The sequence below is a fragment of the Capricornis sumatraensis genome, chromosome 1 (genome assembly GCF_032405125.1).
Source record: "Capricornis sumatraensis isolate serow.1 chromosome 1, serow.2, whole genome shotgun sequence".
In the NCBI taxonomy this organism is placed as follows: Eukaryota; Metazoa; Chordata; class Mammalia; order Artiodactyla; family Bovidae; genus Capricornis; species Capricornis sumatraensis.
Window position 1 is genome coordinate 217,030,783 of NC_091069.1, and position 23,295 is coordinate 217,054,077.

The following is a 23,295-nucleotide window of genomic DNA, read 5'->3' on the forward strand; positions in this document are numbered from 1 at the left end:
TCAAACCTAGAAGTATGACAGGTACTTTCAATGGGTGTTACAGGAACATGGGCCTTACTGAGCAAATGAGAATGCAAATTGCTTGAAAAGGTGAATTCTCTCCATGCAAATTCACTGAAGGGAGACGAATGGAGAACACTACCTTGAGGGACAATCTCTACTTGCCAAGGCAGTGTACCTGGCCTAGAAAACAGTCCCATAACATGGAAGGGTATCTCAATCTTCCATGAAAGAGGCAAATGCAAACTCTGACTTAATCTAGATAGAACTACTTTTAGTTGTGGAAAAATGTTTACTTTGCTTTCTAGTCCAAAAAAATGCAAGAGGATGCTCATTCTTTTAGTGCTGGGTTAATTATAGCTCATCTGAACTCTATTTTTGGAAGAATTAAACTAAAAGAATAACTCAATTTTACATTTTAGAGACAATCAAGTTAGTCTTTTAAAGTCTTTTTGGCATTAAAAGTTATACATTTACATAAAATGGTGAGAATTTCTGCTGGACACTTACTGTAAATATGGAAGCAGTATAAAACACGAACGGAAAAGGGGTCTCCTTTTTATTTCTCTTCTGAAGAATGAGTTGTGGAGAATGTAGTGGTTGTTCCACATCATAAATCGGACTTCTTTCAAACCTCGAGAGTTGGCTTCTTCAATCAATCGAATAACAGACTATGGAGGAGAAAACAGAAGGCAAAGAAAAAACAGAGCGAGTTAAAAAAGCAATAAAAAGTCACTGTAAGATAGGAAAAATGTTAATGTAACAAAAGGTAAAAACAGTTAACTTTGCTGTTAACATCAGAAGAGTGCCAAAAAGTACAGTGAATCAAATTATTTCCTGTTATAGGCAAGAATTTTATTTTTTTCTAAGATGCAGAACAGAAAGATGCTTCCATGGATCTCCCACCTTATGAAACATGTGAAGGGTTAGTCTATCCTAATTAGAGGCCTTACAAATGTCCTGGAGATTTTGTTTCTATTCCTTATGAGAGTTTCAGAAGAGGATTAAAGATGGTAGTATATACTGCTCACATAAATCAATTAAGTTCCAAACCCAAGAAACCTCTCAAGAGGAAAAACACAAAGACAGTCCAACACATTGGACTATCCAAATATACTTTAAACAGCTTCTTATTCTTTTCAGAAGATACTAGATCCTATTGACTACTTAAGAATAAGAAATTTTAACTCAATATTATGTTTTATACTAATTAATATACTAGGTTGTTTTCTTTTGCTGTTTCCTTAAAAGAAAATCTAAGGTAGATAAGTCAGTTCTCCCTTTTTGTAATGCTGGAAATGAATTTAATCAATTAAAGAAGTCAGATCTTTGGAATGTGAAATTAATCTTTAAATCCATTTCAGGGCAATTAATTGTGACTCAGAATTCTCATTCAGAGGAAAAGTAAAGTACCATCATTTTAAAACCTCACTGTGTAATGGATGAACTATTCTTACCATCTCAGACTACAGATACATGTGCACTTGTTATAGAATTTTAAATGACTGATTTGCTTGACCACATGGTTCAATAAACATTTTCAAGTACTTCTTCCAGGGGCTTAAGGGCAATTATTTTCCCCAGTCTTCTAAAATGCTAATAGTGTAACACATGATCCAATCACCAGGAGCCAGATATAGCCAAACGTTACACTAGTGCTCATCTCATTAAAATTACTCCAAAGTTGGCACTGAGTCTGAATACTTATCACAGTAAATACTTGGTCCCTATTTTAATAGGATACTGGGAAAAGCATTTTCTCTCTGATAACCATGGTATTTCATTTATGGGCTCCAGGAAATTAATGGTAAAAAAAATACATTTCCAGAAAAATCAAGACAGAAAAGTATTACTCATTGTCAATTGTCAACAAGACTCAATTTTATATCCATAAGCTCTTTGGTTTGTGGTTCTGTCTAGTCATCGTCAGAAAGGAACAGTGAAAGACAAAAAAATTTAAATGCACTTTTTGGAAAGAGATTCTGTAAATACCTCAGGATACTCCCTCCATCCAAAGTGGTCCCTACAGAAGAATTTCCAGACTGTGTGGTAAATAGAGTTGGCATTGCTAGAGGGTGGTGTGGACAGCCTTCGTAGTTGGTCAAATTCAGCTGTTTCATACACATTCATGGCATTCAAATCTGCCCAAAATTCTTGTCCTCTAAAAAGACCCAAGAAAAGATGAACTGTTAATAGCAGTACATTTGCAAAACAGAAATACCTAAACATCTCATATGACATTACAAATATCTAGTACAGTATATTGTAGAATTTTCAAAGCTTGTTTTGTTTGGAGTAAAAAGATATCATTGTGAGCGGTTTCCCCATTTCTTTCATGTCTTTTCTTAACAACACCAAAACGTCCAAGCCATGGAGCAGGGATTGATTCTCTCCTACAGCATCACTGGCCTGAACCAATCAACATAGTCCTGCTCTTCCCACCACAGTAGGATGAGCCAAACCTGGTCTCAACCAATCAGGGAGTCAGCTCTAGGACAAAGCTGACATGGAAAACAGAAACAAAAGAAACTTCTCTTGAAGCCTGTCTTTTTTTCAGAGGCATCAGTTCACTTAAGCCAACGTAGGAATACACAATACTGCCTGATGAAAGATAGGAAAAATAAAATGACCTCAAATGAGGCAAGTACTGCTAATCTACCTAACATCATCTTTTATTCTGTGGGTGGGGAAAAAAAAAGGTTGACAAAATATGATGAGAAAAAAAGTCTGGGACAAAATATGATGAGAAAAATCGTCTGCATTATCGTCACGTTCAGCTATGAGAAGTCTTGTCATGTTCTACGGTCTGCTGCTGCCGCATCCATACTTTACTGGGGGGGGGGGGTCCCAATGTATAGATCAGAATCACCTAAATTTATAAAGGGTGGTACAAAAAACTTGTGTTTCTTTTTTAATGGACTTCATCTAGTGTTTGACTCATCTGAACCATTAATGGCAAAATGTTCGTTTTTCTTGTTGTGTATATTTCAACATTTCCCTAAGAAAACATAACATCACAGCTATAAGCAGAGTGACTAAGTTTTTAAATGCATTGTTTCATTCTTTCCAGCACAAGTTTCTAAATGAATGTCTTTAACACACATCCAGATACTCCAGATCCAGTGGCACACAAAACTGGCTCATATGAAATCAAGGTGTTTGGACAGATATTCCCAATAACTGACATGTTTTCTTGTCATAAATTAGGATTTTGAAAAGGGTATGAATTTTGACCTATGGGTTTTGTTGGTTACTGTGAAACTCCAGACTCTGCTCTTAGAACACTTGTTCCAAGGACTGTTAAATAGGTACTCTGCACAAAAAAACATTCTGTGGTCAAGTCTGAAGAAGTTGTCTATACAGAGTTAAACAATTTACCTACTGCAGCTACTCCTCTGTCCCTTAATATGTGAAGGTAGATACTGAAGTATCAATGCCATGATGAGGGCTACAAAGTACTCTTCCAAACCTATGACAACACTCTCCTTTTTACCATGAACACCTATTAACACCTCTCACTGAACACTCCTGGCAAATGTGAGGGAAAGAAAACATTTCCTACCCTCCACCCCAATGTTCATAATTTGTGAATTAGCTTCTCTTTGGGAAAAAAACAAAAACCAAAAAACTCAAAGTCATATACGAACTGATGCGGCCATGGAGCACATAACTTGTAAAAAGCAGTTATGTTCCTTTAAAAATTCCTAAAGAGCTTCCCCAAACCCTAATTTCTTACTTAATTTCAAGTGAGGATTAGAATGCCTAATTTCATCCTAACTAGCAGGATGCAGTCTTAAAAAGAACATATAATTTTAAGTGTGAAATGGGAAGATAATAAAATGCAGTTTATATCACATTTGAATACTACTTTGTTTAAAATTATTTATGGTAAATAGGAATACATAATCCAGAATTTAAAAACAATGTTTCTGGGAAATTCTACAAAAAAGAAAAATATTGAAAACTGGAACTCCTATACTGAAACTTCACATCAAGTTGCTTTAAACAATCTTCCCTTAATTTTAGGAGAATCTGATGTTATCGAGTGGAGAGATATTAACCTCTTTCTTCCTCTTAAGTTCACTTCCAGTTTCTAAACAGATTTTCCTGCTTTATTTCCCAGTAACTGTTTCCAATTATGAGTCAACAAATCCTCAGTATTTTCTTTATGGAGTTCTCAGTAGTGCAGTTAATATGTTAACATACATTATACTATAAACAGCCAATGCTTTTTGCTGTTAAAGTATCAGATTTTATTCTGGACATCTCTCTAGCAATTTCTGTTTACGCCTATGTTATTAAGACTTCATAGATAATGATTTGCATGAGAAAGACATCTGAAACTGCAGCCTTTGCTACATTCTCTGAGCACTTCAGTCTTTTGGGCATTATGAAATTTCTACGACAAATCCTAATTTACTACAATCAACTATTCTGTGGATTGATGTATCAAAGTACTGTTTTAGCTCTATTTGAGTTTCAATATGATTTTCTAGACTTGACAGAGACAAAATAACAAATCTGAAAAACATTAAATTATAAGATTAATTTTACCACCTGCTCTCCCTTAAACAGGGAATGCTTAAAAAATCCAAAGCCAAGAGTTTTTATTCTCTTCAATCTGCAACAGTGTAAAATTCATCCAACATGAAAGCCAAATGTTCAACATTCACCACTCTTATCAAACCATTGTTTTGTATTATCAGAAACCGGTTATGAGTCGTGTGTATGGAAATGGCGAGGGTGGGCTGTTTTAGGCGATACACAAAGAATCAAACAGATGTAGTCCCTGGCTTCAAGAGAGAAAAAACTAACAAAATCTAAAACCAAAGAAGCAGTACATCTGCCTATCTAACACAAGTACATTCTGGGAATGAGAGGACAAAGAAAAAGCATGCAGCATTATGGGAGCAGAGGTGGCTACTGCTCCAGGAATGGATAAAGGTAAAGAAAAGTAAGACGCTTTACAGTATCAATCTTTCTGTAAGAGAAAGAATTTTAGGAACAGTTTAATAGGAAATAGGGATTCCTCGGTAGTTCAGACAGTAAAGAATCTGCCTACAATGTAGGAAACCTGGGTTCAATCCCTAAGTTGGGAAGATCCCCTGGAGACAGGAATGGCAATCCACTCCAGTATTCTTGCCTGAAGAATCCCAAGGACAGAGGAGCCCAGCGGGCTACAGGCCACAGGATCACAGTCAGACATGACTAAATAACCTAACACTTCACTTCAACAGGAAATAATGACCAGAAAGTGAAGGTTATATGGAAGAAAAAAAGTTCTTCAAGTGTTTTGCTTGAAGGGTAGGGACAGGCAATATCAGGGCCAGAGTTGGAAAAGAAAACCTGAGAGGGATACGTAAGAGATGAGAAAATGTGAACAGCATACTACATGGCACAGTGTGAGATGTCAGGCCATGAGCTAAGGAGGCAAGTCTAGGGTCTCAGAGCCTTCAATATAGGTTGGAATTTAGACTGTTGAGCAGATGGGGGTAAAAGGTCAAAGTGGTCAATACAGGATGTGTATTAACTGAGCAACAGAGACAGTTATAGAGATGGGGTTGGAGAGAGGAGACAGAGCTTTCTAAAAGCAGGGTGCAGCCATCCTGGCAGATGGGGACCCTGCCTGACCTAAAGACAGCCTGCCTGCGGGACGGCCAGAGAAGAGCAGGAGAGGGCCGCCGCACAGTACGCTCTAGAGCCGGTGAGACGCACCACATGCCTGCATCGAGCCATCTGGATCCACCCAAAATAACTTTATCACAATGAATTAGAAAAAAAAAAACTGTGAACCTATGGCTGATTTTCTCTTTAATGGGAAGGAGGCTGGACTGAAGAAATATCAACAATTCTGGGTCAACATGCTTCACCAAACACACCAGCACACACACCAATGTAAGAATTAATTTTGCAAAATTAATTAAAAATTCTGAAGAGAACACCCATTTTCATAATTTAGATGCTTACTAACAATCTCTCTTCCCACTCAACGACTATCTTGACATACCAACATTTCCAGCATATTATCAATGCACAGTGTACCAATAGCTACACCATCATTTGTTCTAGAATGTGTATGTCAGACACTAAAAAGTAAAAAGGGCTTGCCACATAAATGACGGAATGTAATGTAATGGAAACCAAAACTGTTAAAGAAATAGTTGCTCAATAAACCAGAAATTAGGACAGAATCCCTTCACTGGATAAATAGTTCTTGGGATTATGTGTATGCATTTGGGAGCTCAAGAGAATATAACCATTTTAGGCAATTTCTCTATTTACAAATTGTTCAAAACCAAGAAAGAAACGTGACAACAAACAAAAGTAATCCTAAGTAGACACAATGACTAAGTGCTGGGCTATGGCCAGGATAAGATGAAAAAGGTAAAATGCCCAAAAGTCAGTGGGGAAAGAGACAAGCAAACTCTGTGGCACTGTGTAAAGTGTGGCACAAAGGTGGTCTGGGAACAATCCAGAGGCAGAAGGCCTAACTGCTGGGAAAAGGGTCACGGAAGGTGGTCAAGGGAGGTGTCCCAGAGTAGGTGAAACAAGACCAAGTCTGGCCAGCCACCAGGCAGACCATGAGAGGTAGGACACCACATGCAGAGTGACTGACACGTGCAGAAGCCAACCAAGCGCAGCTCAAGCGAGCCAGAGCAAGCAGCACAAGCAGTTCATGTGGGGGGCCAGGGTGTGTGTGCGTGAGCGGGACGGTAACAGGTAAGCCTGAACTGAACAGGCTGGCTGGGGCCAGATAATGAAGAGCTTTGTGTGCTGGGTTAAGAGGTCAGGACTTGATTCTGTGGGCTACAGGAATCACCGGTGGATTTCAACAAGGGTCAGATTCGCCTTTTATAAAAGTCACTCTAACAGCAGTGGTAGGGAGGGCTGATTTGCTTATTTTGGTAGAGGGAGGTAGGGGAAGGGTGGAGATAGACACTTATTTGCTAAATATTTATTAGCATGTTTATTATAAATATTTTTACATTATGCTTAGCCATCTATAGCTACTAGAACTGCAAATGAGACAAATTATGGCAGAGAACTGAGGAGGCAACAATGGGGATGATTTGAGAGTATTTAAGAGTTAGACTGTTCCAGTTGATCTGTTTCAAATCCTGAAAGATGCTGTGGTGAAAGTGCTGCACTCAATATGCCAGCAAATATGGAAAACTCAGCAGTGGCCACAGGACTGGAAAAAGTCAGTTTTCATTCCAATCCCAAAGAAAGGCAATGCCAAAGAATGCTCAAACTACCACACAATTGCACTCATCTCACACGCTAGTAAAGTAATGCTCAAAATTCTCCAAGCCAGGCTTCAGTTAATACGTGAACCGTGAACTTTGGGATGTTCAAACTGGTTTCAGAAAACGCAGAGGAACCAGAGATCAAATTGCCAACATCCGCTGGATCATGGAAAAAGCAAGAGAGTTCCAGAAAAAAACATCTATTTCTGCTTTATTGACTATGCCTTTAACTGTGTGGATCATAATAAACTGTGGAAAATTCTGAAAGAGATGGGAATACCAGACCACCTGACTGGCCTCTTGAGAAACCTATATGCAGGTCAGATAGCAACAGTTAGAACTGGACATGGAACAACAGACTGGTTCCAAATAGGAAAAGGAGTATGTCAAGGCTGTATATTGTCACCCTGCTTATTTAACTTATATGCAGAGTACATCATGAGAAACGCTGGGCTGGAAGAAACACAAGCTGGAATCAAGATTGCCGGGAGAAATATCAGTAACCTCAGATAGGCAGATGACATCACCCTTATGGCAGAAAGTGAAGAAGAACTAAAAAGCCTCTTAATGAAAGTGAAAGAGGAGAGTGAAAAAGTTGGCTTAAAGCTCAACATTCAGAAAACGAAGATCATGGCATCTGGTCCCATCACTTCATGGGAAATAGATGGGGAAACAGTGTCAGACTTCATTTTGGGGGGCCCCAAAATCACTGCAGATGGTGACTGCAGCCATGAAATTAATAGACGCTTACTCCTTGGAAGGAAAGTTATGACCAACCTAGATAACATATTCAAAAGCAGAGACATTACTTTGCCAACAAAGGTCCATCTAGTCAAGGCTATGGTTTTTCCAGTAGTCATGTATGGGTGTGAGAGTTGGACTGTGAAGAAAGCTGAGTGCCAAAGAATTGATGCTTTTGAACTGTGGTGTTAGAGAAGACTCTTGAGAGTCCCTTGAACTGCTAGGAGATCCAACCACTCCATTCTGAAGGAGATCAGTCCTGGGTGTTCTTTGGAAGGAATGATGCTAAAGCTGAAACTCCAGTACTTTGGCCACCTCATGCGAAGAGTTGACTCACTGGAAAAGACTCTGATGCTGGGAGGGGATTGGGGGCAGGAGGAGAAGGGGACGACAGAGGATGAGATGGCTGGATGGCATTACTGACTCGATGGACGTGAGTCTGAGTGAACTCCGAGAGTTGGTGATGGACAGCGAGGCCTGGCGTGCTGCAATTCACGGGGTTGCAAAGAGTTGGACACGACTGAGCAACTGAACTCAACTGAAGAGTTAGACTAACTGCACGGAGGGGCTGAATGGAGTGGAAGGAGTCCAGGATGTGTCCCATGTTTCTGACCTGGTGACTGGATTAATGGTATCATTACATGAGACTAGAATCACTGAAGATGGAACACATTTAAGTGGGAAGATGATGCAAATAAGATACAGAACTCAGACTTTAGCAAATGTCAGTTAAGTGAGTTTTCTGGACCTTACTCTGTACAGTTTTAACTAGATAAGTTAGACTTCGGAACCTTGGCTTCCTGCCTATAAAAGTTAACTGGTTTCTATAAGGATAAACCTGTGACCTCAAACTAATCAACACCCACCCTAACCAGCTGGATTAATCAGACACAATTATTTATTACTATGATATAAAGGGAAAATGTCACCCCCAGCTGAAGGTCACGATGAGAGAAGGATAAAGATCAGAGTTATTTAGGCTCTTCTGCTACAGACTTGAGACAAGCATGACAGATGGGGTATGTTTGCTGCTGCTAAAGAAATTCCACAGGCACACGAAATATAGCTGGCTTTTGATACCTGGCTTTGATGTTTCCAGGAACTCATTTAGCAGTGCTGGAATATCTGGCAGCTTATAGATTCCTTCAAATATGTTACAAGGTGATGAGAATCAAAGCCATGGCATATATAATACCAAAATACGCTGTGAAAGCAGTGTAGTTATTAAACTTCAGAGGACTAGGTACTCTTTCTGCTTTAGAAGCATAATAACTGTCATTTATTCTGTCACTAATTAAGATTTTTGCTAACACTGACTTGAATACATAGCAGGAAGTTATTTGGGGAGGCAATAAAAATTATCTATCTTTATATGTTGCCTACATACAAAGCAACATCTTTCACTGTTTACGAGGTTAAATTTCTCTACTTAACTTCTACAGTATGACTTTGGGTCCAGGTAACAACTGGGTTTTCCCCCTTGGTATCCAGAAGTAGTTATCAATACAGATGTACCTACAAATCAGAACTCAGAGTTTTGTTTTGTTTTTATTTTAACGTTACTTTGCGTATGACCCTCAGTAGTTACAAGCAAGCTAAGAATCAAATGTTGACTCGCAATTAAATCTGCCTACCTCTAAGGAGACCCTGACTTATTCAAGGCAGGATTGCTGAGACTTAGAGCACCCTGTAAAACAATTAACATTAAACCGGGATGATATATTTACCTCAAAAGATTTGGGGATAGGTAAAAATATTTCCCACTTTAAGATTCAACAGGGCTTCGAGTGTCCGGGGATCAACTTTCTTAGAGCAAACTTCCGGCTGTGTGTGCAGCTCTCTTGGTCCCTCCTAGGACATCTTGGAAACAGGTGAGTGAGACAGCAGTAAGTTAATGAGGGGATTTATCCACACAGTGGATAATCTGTATGCTAAACCACATGCTTGATTTACAAATTGTCAGACACCTAATCTGTGGTGTTAAAGTGATTCTAGAAGTGAACACAGTGAAGTAAAAATGAGAGGATAAGAAACAGGACGAAAAAGGCAGGCAGGTAGGCTGTCTATATGAAAGGATACCTTGTTTTTTAAGTTTTTATAATTCTATATTATCCAAAAGCATGTGGGGAACTAAACAAACACATAACAGTTTATTCTCGAAGAACTCTGTACCAGGACATGGCCCAGACCTGAGTACACCTAAGTGTTTCCTACTGCTGCTGCTGCTGCTAAGTCGCTTCAGTCGTGTCCGACTCTGTGCGGCCCCATAGACGGCAGCCCACCAGGCTCCCTTGTCCCGGGGATTCTCCAGGCAAGGACACTGGAGTGGGTTGCCATTTCCTTCTCCAATGCATGAAAGTGAAAAATGAAAGTGAAGTCGCTCAGTCGTGTCAGACTCTTAGCGACCCCAAGGACTGCAGCCTACCAGGCTCCTCCGTCCATGGGGTTTTCCAGGCAAGAGTACTGGAGTGGGGTGCCATACCCCTAACAAATCATAAGCCCTCTCTACCTCAGGCAACCCCTGAAAGCAAATTACAATAGCTGCCTGAAGAAAAGAACCTACTAAAATACTGTTATGTTGGGCTTTTTCTTAAATTACAAAACTATCAGTTCAAAGCCAAATAATTCAAGAGAACTTTTTAATAATATGTGGATAAGCCTAAAATCTTTCATAAATAAAAATTGTATTCTGAGATCAGAAGATCTTGCAGCTATCTATTTATGGAGGCATGGGCCTAAATTTCACACCCTGAAGACATCAAAAATGTCATACAGCCTTAACTTTTATCCCAGTTCAGTCACATGTCCTGAGACTCTCAGAAGGTAACTTAAGTGAGACATCTCAATCACGGTCTGAAGAGGAAGTGAAACAATTTCTATAAGAACAGCTGGGATAAGAAACATATAGCAGATTAAAAAGAAATGTATTATGTCTTAGACTACCTTAAATTATGTAGTTATCACTTTTAATGAAGATTAGTAAATATCCCCTTGTCAAGTGAAGTATTTTTAAAACAAGAGGTTTCTAATCTCAAAGTAGAAAATAAAAAATGTCTGCCATGTACTCAACTGATTAAGTTCTGTGGTTATGAAATCTGACAATACTTAAAGTAGGCTGAATTTTATTTACTTATAAAACTTTTCCACATAATTATAAAATCAATTGTATGCAAACTGCTTAAAAATAATTATTTTCAAATAACATCAATTTAGAACTTGTTTACTCATAAATGAAATACTAATTATAAATAATCATAAAATTTATCTCCTAGTAGCCCCTAGACTAGGTACAATCTATTAGCTTATTTCTGAGTTGACTTTTAAATTTATAAATAACTCCTTTAGAGAAAGGTTTTTATTTAAAATTTTGCATGTAGCTGATTCACTTTGTTGTGTAGCAGAAATTAACACAATACTGTAAAACATTTAAACTCCAATAAAAAAATAAAATTTTGCCTTTCCCATTTAGTACAAACTAATTGATAAATGACCAAATTAAAAATTATTTTTTAGTAACAAATTAATTGTGGAACACTTTACATAAGTGGCATTATTTACTGATGAGTGGCAGCATTTGGACGATCGTTACATCAGAAAGCAAAGTTCTTCTGTTTTACATTCTCTGCCCTCCATTCAAAGATGTCTTTCTTTTATTACCTTGGAAGGCAAACCTAGTATTTCCTCTGTGCTTATTTTTATTCTTGCAATGCCTGGAAATGAAAGAGCGAAGCCAGGTGACAGTCAGAAACCAAAGACCAACCGCAGCAGGAAATTATTTAGAGTAGTTTGTGCCATTTGCCCTCCCTACGCCCAGATCAGCTGCAGGAACTGTGAAGAACACAAGGTGCAGGCAAGATTCTGAAAGTTCACTGCAAGCAAAGTTCACTCTTGGACCCTAACCCTGCCATTCTTCACTGACTATTCAGTGCTGGTAAAAACATAGAGCAAAGAAAATCACACAAACTTTATGGCTATATGTCAAATGAGAAGGCAACAGTTTAAGAAGCTCTTAATCCAAAAAAGGGAAAAAATTAATGAAGAGAAATTCCTGTAAATGTGGCCTAAACTATTTTCCAATCATTGTGAGAAGTGCTAGGTTTCAACATAAGACTATTCACAAATCCTTCCTTATGCTCAGAGGCAACAGCACCAAAACAAATGATATCTATTTGCATACAGAATACAAATTTCCCAAACTCTTTCTCAGACAACTTAGTCACGAGGGATTTTAATGCACTCCTTACACATTTTGTGGTACACACATTCACAAATCACTGATTTCTGTAGAACATGAAGCAGAACAGTTGCTCTAGCATTCTCACTCTCATAACACGCTTATCCCTTCATTGTGATGACCATGCAAAGGTTCTTTACTGGCCAAGTGGGTGTTACCAGTAAGTAAACAGCACCGAGCAGAGAAAGATCGAGGAGACAGACATATTTTGTTGTGTGGTCACAGCAAACAGAAGTGCTTAGTTAACTCCCTTCTGTGCTTGTCTTAGCAACACCAATTGGCTAGGTCAGCAAGGAAACCTGGAGTTTTCATAATCAGAAGTTTACTAATATAATCAACTTTCTAAAATGAGCTCCTGCTCACAGAATTAGTCACATTTATTTAGCACAACACTACTATTTTTTGCACAAATCAAATATAAATCAAATTACCAAGCTCAGTAAGTGGAATTTATTTTTACATAAAATCCTTCATTTTTGAAGATCTCAAAATGTATCTCAGAAACTATCCCTTATAATTTCAAATCCTCCTATTAACAAGGAATTAATCTACATTAGAAATTTGAGGCTTTCAGCTAATGTGTTGGGGATTGGGCTGGATTATGTTTAACACTTACAGGGATTTTAAATAGAGGCGAGTCTGTGCAGTATGATCCCTGGTCCCTAGAAAGCACTGCCATAAATAATCTATAAATATAAAAATAACATTCTGTTCTGCTACGGGAGTCCCTTCATGTCTAAAAACATGACTTGTTTGCTCCTAGAAATGGTGAACTTTAATTAGAAATATTTTATTCTGTACAGTTTCTGCTGATGGTGTTGCAAAGTGCAGTTCACCTCAGGATCTTAAGCTGTTACCTACGGATTTCAAGCCCAGAGTGAAAACACAAAATGGCTCAACTCTCAGCACTCTGCTATCTTCCAAAGATTAAAACATCATTCATATTCACTTCCTTTTAGCTTAATATTCTCAGATTTATTTAAAAGAGAAACTCTACTGCTTTTACAAAGAGAGTTTCTTGTAAAACTTACCAATGTCCAATCTGAACCAGCCTTACAAAAAATTTTTCCAGAATAACCAAGAATCATCTTGTAACTCAAAAATAAGCTTTCCTTTCACAAGAAGCCAACTGCAACTAACAGGATACTGGTAATGATCAAAGGGTACTGACCTAGGTTAAGAGGATCTCAGGTCCTAGTTTTAAATGTGAAAAAAAATTATTTTTTTTGACAAAGTATGCAGAATCTGGTGGTCTCAAATCAGGGGATAAGATACAAGAGGCCACAGGCAAACAGTCACAATCTTAAATGGCTGCATTTTATTCAAATTCCCTAAGTAGGCAAGGTTTGTAAGGGTTACCTACTGTTTCACACCCTTTAGAAATAGTCCCCAAACCCAATATGAAACTAAGAGTCACTAAGATCAAAGATGCACCCAGAAGAAATTTATGAATTTACCTTTGCTTTATGGTAGAATGCAAAGCTAGAATCTAGAAATTCTAGTCTAACAATAGGGAGTAGTTTTACAGGAACAGAGTAATCACTCAAAAGTTGCATTTTCTGCACGGTCATATATGCAGAATGAAGTTTTAAATGTTGAATGGAACTATTATTTTTTCTATTCATAATAAAAAGTAAAAGCTTTAGAGTCAACAAGAAAATGTATAATGTATCACGCAATTATTTTTAGGAACTATCAGATAACCTTGTAAGTTATTTCCTCCAACTGTCTGATTTAAAAGTTAAACATCTTTGCTCTCTACAAGATTCATTTTCATGACCATGAATATATCAGGAACAGACTGACCCCAACCTGAAGCCAGGTGACAGCTGCTTCAAAAAGTCTAATCTGCTTACTGACAAAACCAGAAAGGGAATAAATGAATGATTGCTATTGATTCTCATGAAGGCGCTACACAGACCCAGTAACTTCCCTGGATTAGTATAGACAGAAGCCAATTAGCTTTATTTCATATGTAAATAGCATCATAAAGAGGTACAGAAAATAATTCACTGGATTGCTTTCTCCTGAAGCACAAGGCACACATTTTGAAAGTCACTTCAAACACAGTTCTTGCTTATGGAGCTCTCTCTTTCTCTTCGGCAGGAATTTTTTAAATAAATTCAAACTCATCCAGCTGTGTATATTCAAGAAATACCAAAAAGTCACAAGGCATAGTAAGTTTCAGCTGTTCTCCTCTCTCTGTGTTATCAATAACACATAATGAGTTAGTTCATACATCATCACAGCTGTGCAGGCCAGAGCTAACTTGGCTAATTTAACTATTCCAGTAGAGTTCAGTCAGGAGCTTGGTCTACTTTAGATAATCCACTCTGCAAGTCATATAGAAAACAACAGCATGTGCTCTTCATTATCACTAATAAGCAATTCTTCTTTCACACAGTTCCTGTGACGTCTTCTAATGGTACTGTCCCTTGGACAGTTTTTTAAAAAACAGAAACAAACTTCTAAGAGCAATGGCAATCAAAATCACTCAAAACTAATGAACTACAGCTATGACAACACTCTAGGCTTAAGCCCCCAAACTTCTTTTATCAATGTTTTAATTCTAAAGAGGAGAAAAGAACACTATCTTCTGACAAAAATTAACCATGGAGTCAGTGTTTGCAACTTTCTTCTTCATCCTTCCCTTTTTCAGGAAATTCAGAGTTACAAATAATCACTGGTCATATTTTCAACTATAGGTTACCTCCAAAATAAGGTCAGCACAGTGCCTCTTCCTTATGGGTGATAATAACTAGGAGATTATTCTGGCACACTTTAAAATGAATGTAATGTGAAAACTAATGGTGATCTCAGTTGCTGAAGGGAGATTTGCACATCCTCCACAACGGTATTCTGCACAGTTCGTAAGACCCTTTTAAAACTGCTTAGTCCTGCCATTTAGTTATCATTTTCTACTAAGGATGAATGCCTAAACTGGTCAAAGACTATGTTTTCTTAATGGAAAACACAACATGTTTTCGATGTTGTTTTCTTAACTGTGTATTTGGATTTGGAAATTCTCCAAAGCTCATCCTGTGTGCAAAAGAAGCCTAGGCAACTAAATATAGGGAGTTCATACATACAACTAGTTTTCAGTTGATGTTGCAGATGTACAAAAGCAGTGAGAAAGCAAAGTGGAATAATATAATTTGGAGTGAAGGCAAAATTGGAAAAGAACAGTTAAAATAATTTCATTATAATGAACCAAATAAGCACTTTTATTATTGAAATCCCATTTTCATACGTGTTTTTAGTAGCTAAGCATCCTAACTAATAGTTGGAAGGTACCTGTGAACTTATCTAGCTCAACTTTCCTTCCATTCACTCTTAAGAATAAAATGAACACTGCACATCTCATTTGAGTTAAGTCAGATGTTAAATCCATTTGCAAAAACCAAAGAATTTCATCTACACAGTTTGAAACTATGAACTCTTATCTTTCCTAGAGACGCAGAACTATGAACTTTCCCCAAGTTCCACACAATGAACTATTATGGGTATAGTATATAAGAATGATTTACCAAGTCATAAAAACTGCTGAAAACAAGTGGGATAAACAACTGCCATTCATTATTCCTGAATCCAGAGACTGCCAGGTTCGACTTGGGCATATACACAGCTGAACACACACTTCCTGGTTATGTGCAGTCTGCACAGATAGACCAGCTTTACAGGCCTGACCACAGAGATTAATAGCTTTAGCCAAATAATGTGGTAACCATGTGAACCTGGGCTGCTCCAGCTTGTTTGTGAATCTCTCAGCAAGGCTCAACATGCCGTTATCTGCATCTTGTTGCCAGGAAACACAACATCGCTTTGGAATACAAGGAAAACCAGGTTGCAGTGACCACAGGTCAACTTCCCAAAAACCCATTTTTGACACTTAGCTATCTACAATCTTACAACATTTCTTACTGTAGTCCAAGGCGAACTTCACTTTACTAATAATTAACAATATTTTTGGCTATTTTTATCAGGGCAGGACCACTTAACCACCAGTTAACAATACAGTGCCAGCAACAGTAACTATAATGATAATTCTCTCAAACTTTTCCTCTTAAGTGTCAAACACTTACTTCCTTTAAACTGGGTTGGAAATCAAGCACTCACTGTAACCACTTTATAACTGATCCAACAATGAATGCATATGGGCTTTCCTCTATGTCTATTTTTCAGTAAAGAAAGTCTACCAAAGGATAAAATACTCAATACGCTGCTGTCCTAAGAATTCCTGGATTTTCTGGGATCAAAATACCTGTCTTGTCTTGCTCATGGTAAGAGAACATAATGTGTTGGACAATAATCCTGCTAGTTTCTTCCCAACCAATTCAAACAGACAGAAACTTAATGTACCAAGATGCTCAAGTACTCAGCAGACTGGAAATCTGCTTCATAAGAGTGAAGTGGGAGGCCACTGTTATGTACAGTTTTGCAATCTGGAGATGGAAGGATTAGAGTGGCTTTGAGAGTATATAAAATTAATTACCCTTGACATACCAATTAGAATTGCTAGCTCATAGGCAACAGAGATTTTGGACAATACCTTATTAAAAAGAATTTTAAGGCAAAATGGAAAACATTTTTCTCTCTTTCAATGCTGGCTTAAAAAAATAAGTCAAAAGTAGTTACAGGATCTAAGAATTCTGCTACCCAAGCAGGATGGGATCTTGAGTGCATTATATTATCAAGAGAATACATTTATGATCAGGAAAACTGTATTCTTGATATAAGCTTTACTTTTATCCCAAGAGGTCTTCTACATAACAATGCCTCTAAACTTGGGCTTTATATTGCTTCTCATCTTGCTCCACAGGTAGCTTTTGAAACACAAGATGCAAAATTCCACTCTCATGTAATTAAATTGCTAAAAAGACAGACGGGTCTGTGTACTGAAATATTCAAAGAAAACCACTTACCTAATACTAAATGGGAGCAAGAGAAGTTAAACAAAGGCCAGGTTACTGTGATGCCAACAATGCTCTGGCACTGTTAGAACACAGAAGGTTAACATCAAAACTAACAGAACTGGACAACATGGAAATGGTTCACTACCACCATTTGCCTTCAGACTCTCCAGACACTTGGGTCATATAATTTATCAGTGAATAAAACTGACTCAAAACTGAACTTTTGAGTTAGGATAGTCAGCCTATTGTAAAGTCCCTTTATACTACAGGAGAAACAACTTAAGAATACAAAGATCAGTGCTTATTATACAACCGTTTTTGCACTAGCAACTTTATATGTAGCAACTATTATTTCTCTATTTTCAAGTTCATTAAATAACGCAGATGTGGAAATTTCAGTTCCCCTATCAGTGAATAATGCTTGGATATCCATACTAAAAGAACCAATTTATTTATTGAGTTGGCCAGAAAGGTCATTTGGGTTTTTCTATACAATCTTTTTTCCAAATGAACTTCCTGGTCAACCCAATATAGGTCTTGCCCACAAAAACATGAGGATAACTGCTTTTATGTAAATGACAAAAAATATGTCCATTAGCATAGATTTTCCTTCACTCACTGTTAAAAGACTCTTTCAGGTTTAAAAAAATACTGAGTTGTGGAACAATTTATCTGTAAGATAAATAGAATAATAAAATTAATGATAGAAAGCTTTAAGGAAACTAAAAAAGAAACTTAACATGTTTGGGCACAATTCAGAAGTTTGGGAGGGTCTCAGAGTCATTCACAGAAAAATTTTCTGAACTATCCAAAATGAAAAGAGGGTCATGAAAATCTCCAACTACCACTACTTTCTTTTAAAAATATAGCAACTTCTCAGTATGCAAAACTTTAAAATTAGATAAATTAAGCATTCATAAGATTCACCATAGATTTTCTTTCAAAAGCAAGCTCTCCTGTGTGATTAAAATAGTATTTGATTCACAATATTCAATGTATATGCAACTTCTCAGTCACACACATATTGCACAGAGTGACATCTGAATTGTTCAAATCATAAAACCTTCATTGTCTGGTTAGATAAATAGCCTGCATTCAACTGCCATGAAAAATCAGGATAGCACACAGCCAAAAGAACAAAAGTAAAAAAGAGGATAAAACCTGTTAGGTTACTACTGAAAGAAACCACCCTACTAAGCCTTTAGCCTTTTTACCTTCTCTCTAGGACTTCACAAGAGCTTTAGAGTAGTTATGAATACATACCCATACTTCATTCTCATTCTATCATTTTCTGGGTTACAGTAAAATCTTTCCAAGTGTTCCTGGGAGTCATTGGATACACTCTGCCACTTTTGCGTAGTTGTCCTCTTGATCTGCCAGTGATATGGCAAGATCGTGTGGTGCTTCAAACAATCCCTGCCATAAATACAAGTGCCTTGCAAAAAGTCCATGCAAATTTCAATTCCATTCTCTTGGTGAGTGTGGTACTGTAGCTGGTTCACCAGCTCAAACACAAGGTCAAGGGAGGCCTCCTCACTTTTGTCCTGAAAGAGCTCGGTACTCAACTTGTCACTGGTGTCCAAAATGTACTGGATTGTAAAACTGTTATCTTGGAAAACCCCTGGAACATAATCCATGACTTTGTCTATGCAGTCAGGACTAGCAGGAACATCACTTGAAACTGGGTGCAAAAGGTCAGTCTGGAAGTGCCCTGCTGTAGAATCTGCCACTGTCCCACTGATGGTTTCTGGTGGAAAGCTATGATCCTGGATTGGAACCACCTGCTCCGGAGCATCAGTGGGAGGATGGGCTTCTGGCATCTGGGCCCCAACATTTGTCCCATCAGGAATCAGGACAGACATACTGTTTTCAGTAGGTGGACACGATGTATTGATTTCCAAGGGTTTCTTCACCATAGGTTCATGTAAGCTGCTCTCTTCTGCACTCTGGTTTCTAGATCTAAAAACCCCATCAAGTGAGCCAGATTCTAACAAAGTGTTTAATATTGGCCTCAAAGACCTCAAGGTTCCGGTTCCCAACCTCTTCTGATCTTTTTTCTTAAAACAAGTCTTCAATGGAGTGATCTTCTCAGAGAGTCTCACTGGGCATGAAAATTCATCAGGAGAAGGAGGCTGCACTACACAGTCTGGCTCAGGTTCGGTGGTTTCCACTTCCATGATGCAGATTAGCTCCAATTGCTCCTCAGTCTAAAAATCCTACCAGGAAAGGAAAGAAGATCATTTACAAGCTGACAACAACGGAATCCTTTTCATTCATCAATATGTTTTGTTTTAGTCTCTAAGTTCCTGAAATCCTTCCTCCTAAACTATATTTCATCTTTATATGTCACTTTTTAATTTTGTTGAGAATCAAGGCTCCAAAGGAGCCAAGGTTATTCAAAAGCCCACAAACAGGTAAAGATGAAAGAGAGAGAGACAGCATCTTCCACTAGGCTCCATTTATTTGTGGACTTAACAGATAATGATTTGTAATTCTGCTGGGATATGAATTTTTACAGTTTAAGTCTAGGATGGAGTGGAGAGAGGGGTAGAAATATGTGCCTCTATGACAGTGGGGAAACCACATCTCTATTGCTTTGTGGTTCTCTTCACAGCTATTTATGTATCTCCTGTCTCATGAGGTGACAAAAACTGTAAAAAAAAAAACCAAAAACTGTCAAATGCAGGAAAAACTGCAAATTAACTGTGAGTGAATTTGCAGTATGAGGCTATACAGAGGAAGCAGGCTCTCAACTGAAATATTATATGGGAGAAAACCAGGAACCTGTTGAAGCATGTCTAGATGCAGAAAGTTCCAATATATTCCCTAAGAATGTTAAGGGTCTACTTTTGCAATCCCCAAAACATTACCACTACTAGTGGAAGAATACCAGGGTTTATTTAGGAACAGAAGCTATATCAGCAACAACCACTGCACACTGTTTTAGAAACCAAAAGCAACTTCCTAATACAGAAAGGGGCCTCCCTGTCTTCAGAAAAACTACATATGTGAATTAAAAAAAAAAAAAATGAAGGCACAGAAAAATAACACAAGAAAACAAAATACACCAAATTTCAGATTCCTAATGAACTACTCGGGGACTTAAAAAGTGCTTTCTTTGAAGAATCAGACCTATTGAAAAAAACTAGAACTTAAAAAGCAAAGAAAACTTTGTAAAATGATGAATGGTGTCTCCTCCACAATCTAGCATTCATTAACTAATTCTGAAAATATTTACTGAGCATTATGCCAGGTGGAAAAGGGGTGGTGATGAGCAATTAATCCTCTTCTCCCTTATCCAATAGACTGAAAGAAATCTTTGATGCAAGGGCTCATGACTTCACCAAGTAAGCATCCAGGGTACAGTGCCTAGCACAATGCACACAGTGGGTGCTCCATAATATTTTCTAGCTGAATTATTGAAGAAAAAGCACCAATTAAATGGCAAGTTCCGTGAGCCTTTATGGGTCAAGAAAAGCAACAAATGAAAAAAATTGAGTTCCCAGAAAAAAAGAATAAAATATTTAATTGGAGGGATTTATAAGTCTACATTTGTAAAAAGTGCATAATAAATCAAACTCAGAAAAATTAAAAACAGTATATAACAAGGCGTTAATGTACAGGGCAAGTACAAAAAAAAAAAAGGTAGAAAAAGGAGAGTTCAGTGTGAGCTGGCATTGTTAGGGAAAGCTTCACGAAGGAGGGACTTGACATAAGACATAAATCAACTGGAAAGCAGCCAAGCCAGGCGTTATTATTCATCATTTGGTGCTCTTGCCTTAAGGCACAATTGGCACAGATTGTGGTATTCCCTCTCCACACCAAACTGGCCTGTGTCTTCCCCCACGCACGCACGCACGCACGCACACACACACACACACACACACAATAACCACTCCTATCACACCCAATCAAGGCAAAACAGGCACGAAATCCAGTTCATTTATACGAGGGCACACACACGCCACAACTTTTCCTATTTTTGCCCTCTGTCAAACTCAGAAATAAAACCGAGAAAGAGGCAGAGAACTGGAGGAGTGGCTGGAGTGAGGAAGTCACTAGAACCTAGTTCCTCAATTAGTTTGCATAACAGAAAAAAAAAAAGATTGGAAGGACACTTCCTCTAGTCCCTCCGCCAGCGACCTACAGCTTCATCATTCACCTCACGATGCCCCCGGGTGATGCCCCAGTTCTCAGGCACTCTGCACCCCACCACCGTCGGGGAAACCGCCCCGCTCCCAACTCAGGACTCCGTCTGGGCGTAGAACGACGCTCGGATCTCGGCCGGGGGTCCGGGGGACGCCTCCTGCCGGCCGCGGCGGTTTGCGCAGCTCGGCGCCCGGGACTGCACGAACTCTGCCCGATTTGCGGCCAGATCCCTGGTGTTCCCGAGTAGCCCACCCCCTCCTGCTCCTATAACCCCGGGCCGGCCTCCTCCCACCCACCCAGCGACCCCCCGCCCCGGCTGCCCTCCCCCTTCCAGAAGCCACTCGCGGCGCCTCAATTTCTTTCTTTCCTCGACTGACCTTCCCGAAAAGATTGTCCTGCGAGGCTCGAGGGCTCGGAGGACCGACCTGAGCAGAGCGAAGGAAACGCAGAGGGCGTTTCTCGGGCTGGCGGGGAGGAAGGCGAGGACTTAAAAGTTAATCTGAAAACAGCCTGCAAACTTCTGGGCTGCAGCCGTAACGCGGGTCTGCCGGAAGGCTCCCCTCAGCAGCCGTGCTCTCCCCCGCGATGTGCGCCTCAGAACGCCAGGGGTCTGCCCGGCAGGGGCGACCGCATAGACGCGCCCCCGAGCCTCTCTCACACAGTGGAAATGGGAAGCCGCCGGCGCCCTCGACTAAACCCAGTGTCTCACTCCAATTTATACACCTGCCAGAGACCCGAAGTGACTAAAAGTGTAAATCAATGCCATCCTGATATTGACTGGATCCAAGTGAATTCGGTACAAAAAGGTAGTCTAAACACCAATCACCCCAGATCTGTAAATGCAGGCAGCAAGGCCGGCACCCCCTTCCGCGACCACCATCCCAGCGAGGGTCCCTCACCGGCGCCTCAGAACCGAGTCCTTTACCTGAAACGGGCTGTCTGAGAGAACGGACCACAGGAGCTGAGCCGGGCGACGCCGGTTCGCAGGCAGCGTTCGCGCCAGAGGGTGGGCGCGGAGGGTGGGCTCCGGCGTCTAGGGGTCATAGGCTGGAGAAGCGGCGAGCGGCACTCGGGCCATTCTGCCGCGGGGAGCGCAGAAAGCCGCGACTGCACTCCCGAACCAGCTCGCTCGCCTGTCACCTCGAGCTCTGCTTTAAAGTGGCTTCCGGTCGCCTCCTCTCAGCAGCCCTGTCGCGGAGGCGGAGCCTGAGCAGCAGGGGGGTGGGGTGGGGTGAGGGGACTGGGAGCTCAGTGGGTGCCGGGAAGGCGGCCCGCCCCACGTGCGCGTGCGCGCTCACTCGCGAGGAGGCGCGCGAGAGGTGTGCGTGCGGGGCCGCGTGCTCTCTGGAGGAGGCGTGTCCTTTCGCCGCCTGCTGTGTCCTGGAGGGTCCGCGCCTACACGCGTCTAGGGTCGAGCAGCTGTGAGGAGGGGAGGTGCACGCCGCGTGGGAGGGGCGAGCTCCACCTGCCTGCGGACAGATGGAGGGTCACTTTGTTCGGAGGAAACCCGAGGGAGGATGTGAAACAGAACAACCTGTTTTTGTGCGGTTGGCTTTGTTTATTTGCCTCCTCACCAGAGGCCTCCTGCCGCTGAAGCCGCCGACCCCGAGACGAGGTGATCGGCTGCTATGGCTGCTGCGGCCAGACGGGGTCGCCCGCCCCGTTCCGGACGGGCGGGCCCGAACCGCACCGGGGCGAGCGCTTGCCAGACCTGGTTGCAGGCATTCCTGTTTCACGGGAAACATTCGCGGCATTGCAGAAGGGAAACTTAGTTTTGGGGTGTTGAGGTATAAGCACGTTTATGTGTGTTTTAAAGGATACAGACACCATGATGACTTGTCTTTTCATTCAACAAATATTTTTTCGAGTGCGGATTGCATGCTGAGGGCTAAGTGGAGGTTTAGACTACAGCAGTTCTGATCAGCCCAGACACCTTCCCTGTCCTCATGGAGCTTTTGTAGCACCATGTACTCGCCTTTAAAATATTTGCCGTATATCCCAAATTTGCCAT

General features: G+C 40.1%; 1 protein-coding gene across 1 annotated transcript in view; it reads right to left on the minus strand.

Moving 5' to 3' along the window:
• Window positions 1-22,407, minus strand: part of TIPARP (TCDD inducible poly(ADP-ribose) polymerase) — a 29,390-nt gene extending 6,983 nt beyond the window's left edge. Inside the window, exons 1-4 of the mRNA XM_068980084.1 lie at window positions 22,210-22,407; window positions 18,399-19,351; window positions 1,993-2,161; window positions 511-671 (exon numbers count right to left, since the gene is read on the minus strand). Of these exons, the coding sequence (XP_068836185.1) occupies window positions 511-671; window positions 1,993-2,161; window positions 18,399-19,312 (1,244 nt within the window). The 5' untranslated portion in view covers window positions 19,313-19,351; window positions 22,210-22,407. The remainder of the gene's footprint in view (window positions 1-510; window positions 672-1,992; window positions 2,162-18,398; window positions 19,352-22,209) is intronic.
• Window positions 22,408-23,295: the final 888 nt, after the last annotated feature.